We start from the raw sequence: 15665 nt of genomic DNA, 5'->3' as shown, positions 1-15665 counted from the left end.
TGTCACCCCATTTGAATCTGGAGGGGTTCCCCTTTACTTAGAACCACCATGGTTAGTTGTCCCATGATTCTCATTTTGTCCCCAACTGATTAAAGCACTGACAGGAGCATTTGTAACTGGCGATGAAAAGATTTTAGTCCTCATCACACGAGAGAACACCTCCTGAAGGGTAGGAATTTTAGATCCAGATAGAATTTGAGATGAATAGTCTATACTCAGATGGAAGACCCATGAGAAAACTCATGATGGCCATATGCTCCCGTTAGGCCTATTGAACTTTCAGATCAGTAGTGAGGAGCATTAGAACATTCAATTCTTCATACATTCATTTAAAATCCATGAAGTAGGTTTTGAGAGGATGATCCTACTTCTCTGCACCATAGAAAGTTTGCAAACCTCATAAACATGAGAGATATTTCCCTTGCCTGAGTATAAAAACTCTAAGTAATTCATCAGTTCTTTAACAAATTCACAGTGAGTAACAGAAGGAAAAATCTCACTGTCAATGGAGTTGCGAATCTGTAAGAAAAGTCGTGCATCATCCCTTAACCATGATTGACGGGAGTCAGTGGTTAAAGGGTCTTCAGTTAAATGATTCTCCTTCTCAATGCTTCATAAGTAGATATGAGTAGTCTTACTCCAATCTAGGTAATTTGTCTAATTTAATTTGTACTCAGTAATCTTAACAACTATCGGAACCACTCCAGAGGTAACTATAGCCTAGTATCACCCATGAGAGATAAACATAAAAGAGATAATAATTGTAGCAGTGGGGAAAAAAAAAAGTAGCCACAAATGATCACACCAGGGACCAAACAACACCTCCTATGGTCTATAGAAGGCAGGAACAGCAATACCAAATTTGAACGTTACTGTTCAAACGACACAGTAACCAAATAGGTCTGAATCAACGCAATGGGGGGGACCAAGATCTGAAAAACACCAGGGATTTACCGGAAAAGGGAAGATGAGGCTAAAGAAGACTCAAATGGTGAAAAGCACAGCGACACATGAACAGTACCACCGCAAGCAACGGCACGTAAGGCTCACGTGCTACTCGGACGGCAACGAAACTTCAGGATCGGCCGGTCAACACTGTAACATCCAAACTTTTAGACCCAAAAGTACCAGAAATAGCCTGAATTGGATAGGCTACCAGACCCCTTTTGAACAGAAGTCCCAAAGATGAGAAAGGAAGTCAAAGCAGTTTTAGGGACTAAACTGTAAAGTAAAAGTTTTAAGGGGCTAAAGTGTAATCAAAGTTAGAGGCTCCAGTAAAGTCTCAAAGGCCCAGAGAGAGAAAAGAGGCTAGATACAGGCCAAGGATTAAGTTAGAAACCTCAAAGAGAGGATTGTATGAAGTTAAGTCCAAGCAGGGACTAAATCGTAAATTCAAAAAGTTATGACTAACAGGGGTAAAAATGGAAGAGTATACAAAGAATTCCAAGAAAATCCCAGAAAATGGGAAATAATATTCTAAGGCTCTTCTGTGAAGAGAAAAGACAAAAGTACCTGTGAGGTAGCTTAAATGGAATTTATAAGGTTATGGCCAGTAAAAAGTACATTGTTTGAGGTAATTATTTAAAATAGCAAGAACCTCAAAAATGTATGCAAAATGAGATTAAATGGTTGAAAGGTCGTACTAATTTATAAAATTAGTCTCGTAACCAAAAGGGAATTTTTATGTAAGGCTTAAAGGAAGTGTTATGGCCTAAGAAAATTCATAGATATTTCCTAGAATTAAAGGGAATTTATGAAGCAAACAGAAGAATTTTCTGAGCTCCGGAAGGCAATAAAGAAAGCCAAAGAAACGTGGGCCAAGTAAATTCAGAGGAATCAAGTTTGATCTAATGGCTAGGATCTAATCTTCCTTCTCCTCCACCACATTTGTGACACTTGGCATCTTCTAGAAGGTTGAGGTAAGCATGATGAAGATGATGCAATGATGATGTAAAAGTCAACTTGAAGTTCTAAAATTTCCCTTATCCTTTCTATTAGCCACCAAGGGTATTTTGGTCCATTCAAGCCAAATTTTTGGCTATAAATAGGCACTCCCTCCCCTTCATATTTCGGCCAAGCAAGGATCTATAGGGGAAACTTTACTGCTCTTGCATCTAAAAAGAGAAAGAGCTATTTCTAGTGAGAGAAAGTCCACATAAGTTCAAGCTTCAAGATCAAGGTATGTAGTGGCTGTAGCATCTGATTTGATGCCTCTTTCGAATTAGTTACTATTCATATCTGATTCTAAAATTTTGCATGCTTAAATTACACTCTGTGAGCTTTAAATTCATGGGTAGAACACTTCATTTGGATATGTGTACGATTTATGGTGATTTTTCAAAGTTAGGGTTTGAAATCTGGAAACAGTGTTGAACTTTTGGAAAAGTTTCAAGTTCCGTACAATTCTGGTACTGTTCAACATAGAATTGGTTCCTGAAACTATTTTTCCTTTAAAGCTAACTTAAGGAGCTTTTAGTAAGACTTAGAACCACTCAATTTTGATTTTTCTAGAATTAATTATGAATTTTCAAAGTTGAGCAAAAATTCTGGAGTTTCTGCGTGAACAGTACCCACGAACCAAAATTTCCAGATTTGATATTCTTGAATCTAAGGCCATCTAAAGTAGTCCTAATTGACAAGAAAAGGATCTTAAGGATGGGAAATGATGAGATTTATGTTAGAGAAGCTAGAAAGAAAACCCTAAAAGCAAGAGAAAGGGTTGAGGTTCAAGAAAGCTAGTCTCAAACTTTATGTAATCTAGTGGTCCTAATAGATTGTATGATCATTATGACTATGTTTAGGACCTTTGGAACATCCAAGAGGACATTTGGTGATTTTGACCGAATGCCTACATGGTTGGGAAAGTCAAGGGAGTCAAAGGAAAAGTAAGAGGAAAGCTTGAGGCGCAAGGTAGTGAATTACCTATTGTCATTGCTTGATGTTGTATGCTTGTGTGTTGCCGTGTACATGTTATTGAATGTTCACTACTACAAAATGAAAAATACTCGACGGTTATTTTGGATCATATTTGACGGTTAAAAACCGTCAACTATACTGGCGTCATATATTTCAACAGCAAATATTTGACGGTTATTAACCGTCAAATATTTAAATCATACTTGACGGTTACTAGAGAAAAACCGCCAATTATTTTGAGATTATACTTGACGGTTCCAAAAACCGTCAAGTATTCTGGAATACTTGACGGTTCCAAAAGTGACCATCAAGTATTATGAAACATACTTGACGGTTATTTTTGAAAAACCGTCAAGTATTATTTAATACTTGACGGTTTTAAAAGTAACCGTCATGTTAGAATACTTGACGGTTTTAACTAATAACCGTCAAGTATTATTGGTTTTTTTTTTAAATTCGTTCTCCTTTGCCAGCAACCCCCTGCAATTTTGAAACCGATAACAAAGGCTCATTTAACAGAATCATGCAGGCCAGCATTCAAACCAATTCAGCCATATACATATATGTTAATGAACCGAAAATAATTTACATTATCATATATATACATGAACCAATGAAAACCAACTATGATATATTAAAATTCTGGCAAGTACAAAAGGTGAACCAATTCCAAAATTAGCCAATTGCCAAAGTTGTGCAATGCCTAAAACTAACCAACAGCCAAAAATGAACCAAAACCAAAATTATATTGAAACCAAAGCTAGCTGTACGTACATACACTGTCTTAATGTACACTTCCCTATCTATGTTGTGCCCACTGACGGAATAAGGCCATCGCCAACTCCTCAACGATTTCTTCCATCTGAGCAGATGAATACACTGTGCAATATGTGTCGGCAAAGTACTGTATGCAACCACAAATTATGACTTAAGTTAGATAGAAATGTAAAGCTACAGTAAGTACAATAATTCTTAAATATATAAATTGAACCTTAACAAATGCATATTACCTGCGTGGGAATTGTGTCAGCATTGTGCAGAATTATCTCCTTCATAAATTTCATCACGCAATATCCACAATGGGAGCTCTTGTTGGGCTGACGTGGGCACTGTAAAGAATGGAAAAGGAAATAATATTAGTCAATCATATAAATAAACCATATTTAGTAGAATAGTAAATAATGGTAGTGAATACCTTCACTTTCTTCCACGGGAAGGTATCGTCAAATTGGCCGTTTTTTACCGGGGGCAGGGTAAGGCCTGATTTGTGCGGTATAGCCACAAAGCCCTGAGAAGACAATAAAATTGAATATTAATGATTGTCAAAAATTTGATTGAAGCAAGAAATTAAATTAAATTTAAATAATAGAGATAAATATTACTTGTTGAACAATGAAACCATAAATGGTCGATTGGTTGGATCCCCATGAAGAGAATCAAGATACCAAATCCTCGGCTTTGTGGGATTGACCACAATCAGCATCCAGTGTCCCCTAAGTATAAGAAAGACAATTAGAACTATTACAAATTATTTTGAAAATGAAAGAATTTAGGAAAGTTTACCCTTGACAATAAGGCGCCAAAAACAAAGTCTGAGCCCCCGGTGTTGCCCTAGAAATGAAGATATCTAACAAGTCTCTGGATAAGTCTTTCTTCATATTAGGTCCGTGGCCAGCAAAAGTGTGGGGGCTGATAATCTTGAACTTGTCATCAAGGCCACCAGGGGCTATGAAGTTCTTGAAAAGATATCTAAATCAACAAACGAAGATATCAATAGAATAAATGTTCAAGTACTTAAGTATTTAGTTAAGGTTTTAACAAATACCTGATATAAAAGTTACAGGCATTTGTGCTGGCCATTCCATGCGTCAGAATCTCTTTCAATACTTCATTTGTGACATAATCTGACGAGGGTCGACCGTATACCTCTGGCTCAAACTCTAGGGGAATCATGAAATCCTCGCCATGTTCTAATCTGGCCCCAATTGCATATTCCTCAAGACATATTCGGAATCTTGATGATACCACTTGAACGGGCTCAGAGGGCTGCTTCTGTGGTGATGATAATGAGTGATCACCCAATAGGCTCTTCTTCCCCTTAGACTGACAAACAGACTGTTAGTAATTAAAATAGAGTTTATTTTAAATCAGCTGAATTTGTAGACCTATACATATATACCTTTGAAGGATGTCCTAATGTAAGAAGACGGCCAGGCCAAGCGACAAAGCTACCCACTGCTTGAGCCACTGTCTCTGCATCTGGGGTGGGTATCGGGAGGGCATAATTCGCATCAATAGCAGTGTTCAACTGCACCCTCACATGATCAGCAGGGAGAGGAACATTATGAATTATACTCTCCCCCGGTAAATTGAACATGCGGCCCGTTGCAACAGTGTGATGTTTAGGGCTATCCGCCATACACTGAACGTCCGCTTCACCCTGATTTGTTTAACATGAGAGACAAGTTAGCTAGATATATAAATTATTGAATGTAATTATATAAACACAAGTATTATACCTCAGGTAGCAAGGGGAATGTGCAGCTGTCTTTGCCACTTGGGCTGAGATTCGGAGCCGGCTGTGGTGCTTGATTCTTGATCAACTGCTCGATTAGGAGCGCTTGCGCTTTAACTTGCTCCTTTAACCAGCGTGTTTCTTCCTTCAGCTCCATGAACTCAGCAGAGGAAGGCGTGCACGATGAAGAGGGCTTTTGTCGGTACCAAAGTAATCTCTCTTGGTGACTCCATAACCGACGCCCCTAAGAAGACCAGGATGGTCAGGAGTCCCCAATGCCCTCCTCAATATATCCTGGTCATCTGCAGAATATGCCCCCTGCGAAACTTCCTGGGACAAACTCTCCTGTGCAACAAACATTGATATAGTTATTCATACTTAAAGATATTTGACAATAACGTGAAGATTATTTAATTTAGAATAATACTCACCATCCTGTCCACGACCTCCTTAACGCGAGGATTATCAATTTGGCCATCTTTATTTTGCCTGGCCAGTGCCCACAGCATCTGACATGATACAGTGACATCTGATCCCTCCTGCTGAAGCTCAAGGCCCGCATAACCCAAGCGGCCCTTTCGGTAGGGATACTCATTCTTCTTTACTCTTTCCTTATTTTGGAACTTAATTCCTGCAAAAACAAAGTAGATTCACAATTAAACAATATATAGATTAAACAAAATGGACTATTTAATATCAAAAAGAGCGAGGATTATTACTTGAAATTGCCTATCACGACGTGACGTCACAAAAGCAGCCCAATCCTCTGGTTTGACCAAGTCCCGTATCAAGCTAGGAACCTGGGACTCGTCGGCTGTGGAAGGATCCTTCAAGTACTTGTGTGTGACAAAATATCGGAAAGAGCGTAGTGCCCTCCCAGCCTTCCCCTCCACAAACCTCTTCCTGCTCTCATCTATATCAAATGCAGACTGCAAAACATATAAAACAACACATTAGTGTCACGCAGCTTGTAAGAAAACGAAATTTGAGTTATAATATATTACCGATACATCTGTCCAAATAGTGTCTCGCACTGAACGATCAACCCTCCTCCAGTGCTGCGCTGTAATGGGCACGGTGCTTCGTGCCACTGCCCCAATATAGCTGATAAATTTATTTGACCGTACAGCTTGTCCTTTCTTATTCCACTGTACGGCAAATTTCTTTCCTTCTGTTCGAGCTTTCACGACCTCTTGCATGACACAAAGGCCCCTCTGTATGCGTGCTGCCTCCTCTTGCAACTGTCTCTCCTGCTCAGAGGCATCTCTCGGCTGAGATGGGTTATCAGTGCTAGATCCGCTATCGTCTGCCATCTGCAATGAAATTGAAGTAAACAAAATGAATCAGAATCCATTAAATGAAAATAAAGTCATTAATGACGAAATTTATTTGAACAAAATTAAAACAAATAAAAGAATCAAAGAAAATAATGAGAGAATTTACATGCATGTTTAAGAAGATCTTTTTCTTTTTCTACTCTTATGTTTTTGCATGTTCTTCTTGGTTTGAATTGTTTTGATCTTCTTACGAAACACTTTCCCCCTCTTTGAAATCCATATTCCGTCGTTGTGATCATGCCTGACATACATGGATTGATCTTCATTTAAATGAGAATCAAGTGAGGCCCCTTGAAATGGATCATCTTCAATTGCATTGTCTTCATACCCCGTCTCTTCAATATCCATTTTATTAGTCAACAAAACAATAGACCATCCTTTGGCAGCCGGGTCAGGGACATAAAACACTTGCGTAGCCTGAGAAGCCAAAATGAATGGCTCTTCCTTGTATCCTTCTTTATTCAAATTCAATTGTATAAACCCTAAGTCATCAATCCTCAATGCATTATTATTATCCACCCATTTGCAACCAAATACCGGAACTCTGAATTCAATGTAATCCAACTCCCAAATATCCTCAATCACTCCAAAGTATGACATACGTGCATAGATAGGATTTTTATCTTTGGCACTCGATATATGCATGGTACTAGCTACAAGAGTTACGCCACTATTTTGCTGTTTACTCCGATCATCTTGTCGTTTAGTATAGAAAGTGAACCCATTCATAAGGTAGCTTGTGAAAGAAATCACATGTTTGCTCGGTCCATCTGCCAACAACTTTAATTTCTTCGAAACAGAATTAGGATCATTATTATACTTGCCATGCACATGCTCTCTCAACCATGCTGTAAATTGTTTATTGTGTGTTTTGGTGTACCAACTTTCAAGTTTATTGGGATTATCCCTCTTTAGCTCATCAATATGCTCATGCACATAGTCCTCAATCTCTTCGGAGTTGTGCAATACATATAGATGTGCCTGCTCCCACTGTTGGTTTGAAATAGTTACGACTTTCTTTCCCATAATCCCTTCTCCATCTGTCCTTCCCTCATGACGAGACATTGGAACCCCAATATCACTTGCATTTTTTAAGTAATGGGTACAAAATTCAGTAGCCTCTTCACAAATATATCATTCTACAATACAACCCTCTGGCCGACTTCGATTTTTCACATACCCTTTCAATATTTTCATGTAACGCTCAACTGGGTACATCCATCTTAAATACACTGGGCCACACAATTGGACCTCTCTAACTAAGTGGATGGTTAAATGGACCATGATGTCAAAAAAGGCCGGAGGAAAATACATTTCAAGTTCACATAACGTAACTATGATTCGGGTTTGCAATCTTGGCAATTTACTAGGATTAATCACTTTGCTGCAAAGAGACTTAAAGAAGAAACATAACTTTGTGATCGTAACTCGTACCTTATCAGGTAAAATAGCCCGTATTGCCACTGGAATAAAGTTTTCCATTAAGACATGACAGTCATGAGATTTTAAACCTTTTAACTTCATATCCTTCATTGACACAAGGTTACTAATGTTAGAAGAGTAACCTTCTGGCACTTTTACTGAAGCAAGAAACTCACAAAAACTACTTTTCTCTTTTCTAGAAAGGGTGTGAGCTGCCGGACGAAGAAATGTACGAGTTCCCTTATCCTCTGGTGCCAATTCCTCCCTTATCCCCATTTCAACCATGTCTAGCCTGGCATTTATGCCATCTTTAGTCTTCCTGGGAATATGGAGTAATGTGCCAAACAGACTTTCACATACGTTTTTCTCAATATGCATAGCATCAAGAAAATGTCTCACATTTAGGGTTATCCAATACGGCAATATAAAGAAAATAGACCTCTTCTTCCACCCACTTGTCCCAACATGCTTCGCGAAAGGTTTTCCAAATTCACAATCTATATCTTTCACCTTTTGAAATACATCCTCCCCAATCAACGGTGTTGGTGCCTTACCTTCTTCTGAATTCCCATTAAAATATTTTTGAATCGCCGGTAAGGATGATCACGATGCAACCATCTACGATGTCCCATATATGAATTTTTCATTCCATGCTTCAACCTTATGGAATCTGTGCTCTCTTCACAAATGGGACAACCAAGTTGTCCTTTAATGCTATACCCTGAGAGATTACCATACGCAGGAAAGTCGTTAATTGTGCCAAATAACATAGCTCTCAACTTGAATTTTTCTTCCTTATATGCATCATATACATCAACTCCATTCTCCCACAATACTTTCAAGTCTTCAATTAATGGAGCTAGATATATATCTATGTCATTTCCTGGTTGCTTTGGCCCAGAGATTATCATAGACATCATTGAATACTTGCGTTTCATGCATAGCCATGGAGGAAGGTTATATATAAACAAAATCACTGGCCATGTGCTATGGGTGCTGCTTTGCATCCCATAAGGGTTCATCCCGTCGGTGGCTAATGCAAGGCATAGATTTCTATCTTCTTCCCCGAATTCAGGATACTCAATATCAAACTTCTTCCATTCTGGAGAATCAGCAGGATGGCGAAGCATGCCATCTTTAACCTTTCATCTGCATGCCACCTTAAATTTTTCGCATCTTCTACATTACTATACAAGCGTCTGAATCTTGGCACTATGGGAAAATACCATAATGCCTTCTTCGGGCTCTTCCCATTCTCTTGGTAGCGTGATGCATTACACTTAGGACACTCAGTTAGTGACTTATACTCCTTCCTAAACAAAATGCAATCATTGGGGCAAGCATGTATCTTCTCATAGCTGAGGCCGACAGAGCGCAACACTTGCTTTGCATCATACGTTTTACTTGGAAGCTCATTTTCTTTCGGTAGCATTTGTTTAACAAGCAACAGCAGTTCTATGAAGCCTGTGTCGCTCCACCCATTTCTTGCTTTCAAATTATACAGTTTCAACACTGCAGACAATTTTGTGAAATCAGTACAACCTTCATATAGAGGTGTCTCAGCATCACACTTCAATCTATCAAACATTTCAGGACAATCGTCAAGTTCCCGTTCAATCGCATCTGTCATCTCCTCAAGACGATCGGCTTCACATGTACTCATGTCAAGATTAGATGATCCACAGCTTTCACTATGCCCTCGACTACTATTACTCACATCTCTTGTCTTTCCGTGCTTTGTCCAACACTTGTAACTTTGATCAATTCCATTGATAATTAAGTGGCTCTCACAATCGATGGCGAAATCCACTTAAAAGGCAACACTTAAGACAGGGGCAAATAATCCTGTTGCGATCATCGACGTGCTCAATCGCAAACTTAATAAAATCTTCTACCCCATCCCAATATTCTTTTGATAGACGATTGGCGGACATCCATTCTTTGCCCATGGTCCCCGACTAAGATGAATCATTTAGAGGAAAATGTGATCAGTGACTCAAAGATATTATGAGAATTAAACAAAAATAGAAAGTCAACACATGAGCCACTATTGATCACATTTATCCCTCTTTAATTCTACTTGCTAACAACTACTAGTTGTTAGTAACTAGTAATTCAACAAAAATTTACTTTCATTTCAGTTTGAAAATATTCTACTAATACTAATGTGCTATTCCATTTGGAAAAAATTCAACAGCATAACGGCTTATAACTTAGAATTCCCCAGGCTTTATGGCAGAAAACCAAACCAGCACATAGTCAATTTCAATTACAAAAACAAAAATCAAAACATTAGCATTGCATTCCCCAGACTTTATCATGAAAACAAAAAACTAAAACACCCTAAACCCAAACTGATCAAAATACGAAACACCCATTTAGAATCAAGAACAAAAAAAAACCCATTCGGCCAAATAGCAAACCCATTTTCCGTGTGTATGGTGAACGGTCCTAGCATTATCCTATCATTCCCTTTCCACTACAATCATTTCTCAAAGGAAGAACTAAAGGAAATAAGGGGAGCGAGTGAAGGATTACCAACCTGAAGCCGAAATGACAATCTGGAGAATGCACGACAGTGACGAAGCAGGAGGATGCCACAACGATAATGGAGGACACCGAGAGGGACGATGATGGAGGACGAGCAAGGACGGGCAAAAAAAGCAAAAGGGAACGGCCGAAACAAAGGTGGGTACGGCGGCTTGGAGAGTTCGAAGCAGAAGGGGCGCAATCGGGAGAATGCACGCACAATGACGAAGCAGGAGGATGCCGCACTGATAATAGAGGACACCGAGAGGGACGATGATGGAGGACGAGCAAGGACGAGCAAAAAAAGCAAAAGGGAACGGCCGAAAAAGAGGTGGGTAGGGCAGCTTGGAGAGTCCGAAGCGGAGGGGGCGCTAGAAATTTTGAACTGAAGAGATTGAACAGGGGAAAGGGACGGGTTTTTAAGCACAATACTTGACGGTTTCTATTAATAACCGTGAAGTATTCTCAAATAATATTTGACGGTTTTAAATCAAAACCGTCAAGTATTACTAAACTTGACGGTTTTGATTTAAAATCGTCAAGTTTAACTTTAATATACTTGTTCTACTAAAATTGACGGTTTCTTTAGAAACCGTCAAGTTTTCTTCCGGGGGATTATATTTGACGGTTTTTGTGATAACCGTCAAATATTTAGCGTCAAGTATTCCCCAATTTGTAGTAGTGGTTATTGTGACATGTTTTAGCTACTGTAATTGCTATTCATGATGAGTAGATTATGTCTCCATGGCCATGCATCAAAAAGTTAGCTTTGAGCATGCTAATATGTCACTAATTAACAAGAGAATAAACAAGTTACGTGTAGTGCATTAGCATCCATCTAGCATGAATAATATGGTATTGTTTGCTACTGAGATTCCTGAATCTCACCCCTCTCTAACCAACCATATAGGTCAATCAATGATGGGCAATAATGGCATGAGAAGCAAGGAGAAGAAAGTGGAGAATTATTGATGTCAATGAATGATATTATTATTCATTGTGTAATTCTCTTATTATGTAATTATTGTTATGGATGTTTGTGATGCCATGTATTTAATTATAATGCTTATGGCATGTATAGAAATGTATGAGCATGAATGCGAAAGAGAAAGCCCATGTTATGTATGCGAACAAAATAAAAAGAATTAAAGTAAGGAGATGTTAAAGGATAAAATGTATGTCCTAGAGCAGTGAGATTGTAGCTCTAGTTTGACCTACCAAATGAAGGAGTCAAGTCATGAGATTTGGTAGACTTATAATACACATCCTAAGCTTTAAAACGAGAGGTAGATCACCTCAATTGGATGTGTATGCAAGGAGATATGAATTTCCAAAGTTGAGGCATAGAATCTGGAGGTTTCAAATTTTACGAAATGAACAGTAATGTTTATTAATTAAACTGTACGAATTGGGTAAGGATAAGTCCAATTGGATATTTTTCCCTTAAAGAGCATCGAAATAGATTTCTATAGAATTTTAGAACACCCTAATACAATTTTTATGGATTTAGTTATGAATTTTTGAAGTTGGACTTGTAATCTGAACACAAGAGTTGACGTGCAATCCTCCCTGGCTGGTGTGTGCTCCCACCAAACGCCCGACACAGAAGCCCTAATGCTGAACACAAGAGTTGACGGCAAAGACCCATTGTACAGCACAGACAGAGTGAAACCAGACAGAAAATCTAACCCTAAATGGCCTGCTCTGATACCATATTAAGGAGAAAATAATATGGAATATATTTCTTGTATATTCATGATTAGAAAGGGGAATTTATACACAAGAGAGGAGCCTCAATCATTAATGGCTCATTATTAGGGGATAATATCCTATCCTATCATATCTGATTTGATCCTATATTAATTACAATATATTTACATATCTTTACAAAATCATTTTTAAGACTTATAATAATTCCAAGTATTTAGTCCCTATTTTTCTCTAATTATCTGAGGCCTCCTTGTATTTTAAATAATTCAATTTTAGCTAAATTCATAATTAGTCAAAATTCTAAAATTTTCTCAATTTGCTCTAGGAATATTTTTGTCATTTTTAGCCTCATACAAGCCTCAAAACCACATTTCCTATTTTCTAAGATTTTCTAGGATTTTTTTAGAATTTTTGGGCATGCTTTTCATTACTACCCTTTATTAAACCTAACTTTTAGACCACATTTTATCCCAATTAGAACCATTTGAAACCATTTCTTATGGCCTTATGTTGGAAAAATTCGAACTTTAAATTTTATTAAATTTGGGTTAGTATTCATGTAACCATAACCAACGCCAAACTTTGAAAAATCATAACTAATTCCAGAAAAATTGAAATGAGGTGGTTCTAAATTCTATTTAAAGCTCTTAATATGAATTTTAGAGGAAAAATACTCACTAGTATCCAATCTTTATCAATCAATCCTAGAATTAACGCAAAGTGATATTGTTCATATCGTAAATTTTCAATTTTCTAGAATTTATGCCCAACTTTGGATAGGTATAACTTTTTGTACAAAACTCCAAATTTAATGAAGTTACCACTTGTTTTAAATCTAAAATATTATCTATAAGTTTGTCAAGTTTCATCCAGAATCTCATTCATTTGGCTAGAATTTCATCGGTGGGAAAATGAGGTATTTTTAGGGTAATTTTATCCATTTTTCAAGCATTTTCTCAACTTTTCTCCCTTTTTAACATCATAGAACTATTTCAAACCCATATCATATGCTCAAACAGGATTTCTTGATCAAATATCCACATACATAAAATCTTTGATTATTATTATATTAATCCACAATAATTCACATAAAATTACCAATTATGCTTTCAAGAGGCATAACAATTACATATCTCCCAAGACAATCTCCTTGCCTTTTTCTTTGCTTAGTCCAACCCCTAGTTAGTAAATATTTGAATATAAAGGAATGAGATTTCATAAGAAATCTCAATAACAATGAATCACAATCATCATGCTACCCATGTTATGTAAAAATGTGACATGTTACCACTACAATAAAATGTGTTATTTACCTCCCTCATTTATGTCTGTTCTAAAAAACAAAGGAGAAATATATAGTTTTTATGTCTGTTTACACAAAACAGACATTACTTCCTGGCTGTTTACACAAAACAGACACAAAGTAACATCTGTTTAATAAAAACAGATATTAATTCACGTCTGTTTGGAGAAAACAGACGTGAAGCCATGTCTGTTTTCTCCAAACAGACATGAATTAACGTCTGTTTGATACAAACAGACGTTACTTCACGTCTGTTTTTAAAGAAACAGACGTGAAGGTGGCTTATTTTTAGAAAAAATTCACCCTCATCAGCTTCATATCAGTACTGCGAAGCTAATTTAGTCACCAGCTAGTGGCTAGCGTGCACGGGAACTTTGATTTTTTGCTCTCTCCCTCTCATTTTTGTCTTCTAACTTTGATTTTTCACTCTCTCCCTCTCATTTTTGTCTTCTACCTACAGTAACCGTGAGCTACTCTGAAACTCTCCCTCTCATTTTAGCTCTCTCAAGGCCGTTATTCTGTAGCTAGCCCTCACTCCATTGTTGTCGTTCTGCATCAGCTATCATTTTTGTGTTGCAGTAGCTCGTCACCATTGATTAACAAGGCTGAAGCAGTGAAGTTCACACACACAGCAGCTTGTTGTCCTCCTCGTCTCTCTAGGCTGTGATACTCTCTGATTCGAAGGCAAGCTAGAACAGTTTCAATCTGCAGTGTGTTGTGGGTTTAATATGTTGTACATGGGTTTGTGTGACTTGAGGAATTTTGAGTTGGTTTCTAAGGTTTCTGTTTAAACTTTTATTGAAGAATTGTGTTTAGATAGTTTTAAATTTGTATATATTGATTGGGTAGAAAATTTAAAGATTTCAAGCCTTGTTAATATTTGTTAGAAAAATAAAGCATACAAGGTGTTTGTCAAAATGCCTAAGAGAGATTGCATTTAGATAGTTTCCTATATGTATTGAGTTTAGATTAAGGATTGAGTATACATTAAATTATTAATGAAAAAATTGCATTTAGATAGGTTGAAATTTGTTTACATTGATTGGGTAATAGATTTGAAGTTTAAAATCCTTATTAACTAACTTGTTTGAAAATTAATACATCAAAAGTGTTTGTCAAAATGTCTAAAAGAGAATTTTCCTATATGCATTGAATTAGAATGTTGATTACATTCAAGAGGAAGCTTTAAACATGGGATATTTATTAATTGGATAATGGATTTGAAGATTAAAAAGATTGTTATGCATTAATTATTTGTCAATGGAAAGCTTTGTTCTAATAATTTTTGGATTTTTATTATGTTATATGTAAAATCTCCACTACTTGTAAAAGTAATTTTTATGTCTTTTTAAATTTTAGGAAGTGGCATGATGATATAGTCATTATGAGATGTTTTATGTTGTAATTTGAATGAATCGGATTCAATTGATATTATTAGTTTTGAATTTGGTTAATGTTTATTGGGACTGTGTTGGATGATAAAAATCACATTTTTAACCTTTGTTTTACACCAAAACAGACGTAAATTTACCTCTGTTTTATCCAGACACGTGAAATGTCTGGTTTAGAAAAACAGACGTAAATAATACCATTATGTCTTTTGTTCAAAATAGAAGTAAAAAGGGGGTACTTTTTATGTCCTTTCTTTTCATGTCCCCTGCAAAACAGAAGTAAAAAGTCATGCAAAACAGAAGTAAAAAGTCTTCATTGTAGTAGTGTACATTGAAACTAGAGTTATTATGGAACATTTCATATGCACTTTACTTGCCATGGAAAGAGAGCCATATATTAACCATTACGCCACTCCACATTACATATTGCCAAGGCACATTTGAGATAGAAATTCACACATAATCACATAGCTTGCTCAATCACATCATGGCAACATAGAACAAGTAACAAATACATATTTAAACAAGCAAGAAAGCAATCA

General features: G+C 37.0%; 2 protein-coding genes and 1 long non-coding RNA gene across 3 annotated transcripts; all 3 read right to left on the bottom strand.

The window, feature by feature from the left end:
- Positions 1–4475: 4475 nt before the first annotated feature.
- LOC114721280 (uncharacterized) lies at positions 4476–5629 on the bottom strand. The gene is made up of 4 exons (XM_028907113.1): positions 5436–5629; positions 5096–5356; positions 4742–5019; positions 4476–4665 (listed from the first exon to the last, which is right to left on the bottom strand). Exons 1-4 carry the CDS (start codon positions 5586–5588, stop codon positions 4476–4478), a joined length of 882 nt encoding a protein of 293 aa, XP_028762946.1. The 5' UTR covers positions 5589–5629.
- A 388-nt stretch (positions 5630–6017) lies between these two features.
- LOC114721285 (uncharacterized) lies at positions 6018–6486 on the bottom strand. Its single transcript, XR_003738058.1, has 3 exons — positions 6436–6486; positions 6151–6360; positions 6018–6062 (listed from the first exon to the last, which is right to left on the bottom strand). It is a non-coding gene; the product is annotated as an uncharacterized LOC114721285 (long non-coding RNA).
- LOC114721279 (uncharacterized) lies at positions 6033–6896 on the bottom strand. The gene is made up of 4 exons (XM_028907112.1): positions 6875–6896; positions 6436–6744; positions 6151–6360; positions 6033–6062 (listed from the first exon to the last, which is right to left on the bottom strand). Exons 1-4 carry the CDS (start codon positions 6878–6880, stop codon positions 6033–6035), a joined length of 555 nt encoding a protein of 184 aa, XP_028762945.1. The 5' UTR covers positions 6881–6896.
- Between the last annotated feature and the right edge of the window lie 8769 nt (positions 6897–15665).

The sequence above is a fragment of the Neltuma alba genome, unplaced genomic scaffold (genome assembly GCF_004799145.2).
Source record: "Neltuma alba isolate B1F8T4 unplaced genomic scaffold, ASM479914v2 tig00012021_pilon, whole genome shotgun sequence".
NCBI lineage: Eukaryota > Viridiplantae > Streptophyta > Magnoliopsida > Fabales > Fabaceae > Neltuma > Neltuma alba.
This window is presented reverse-complemented; position numbering and strand designations above follow the sequence as displayed.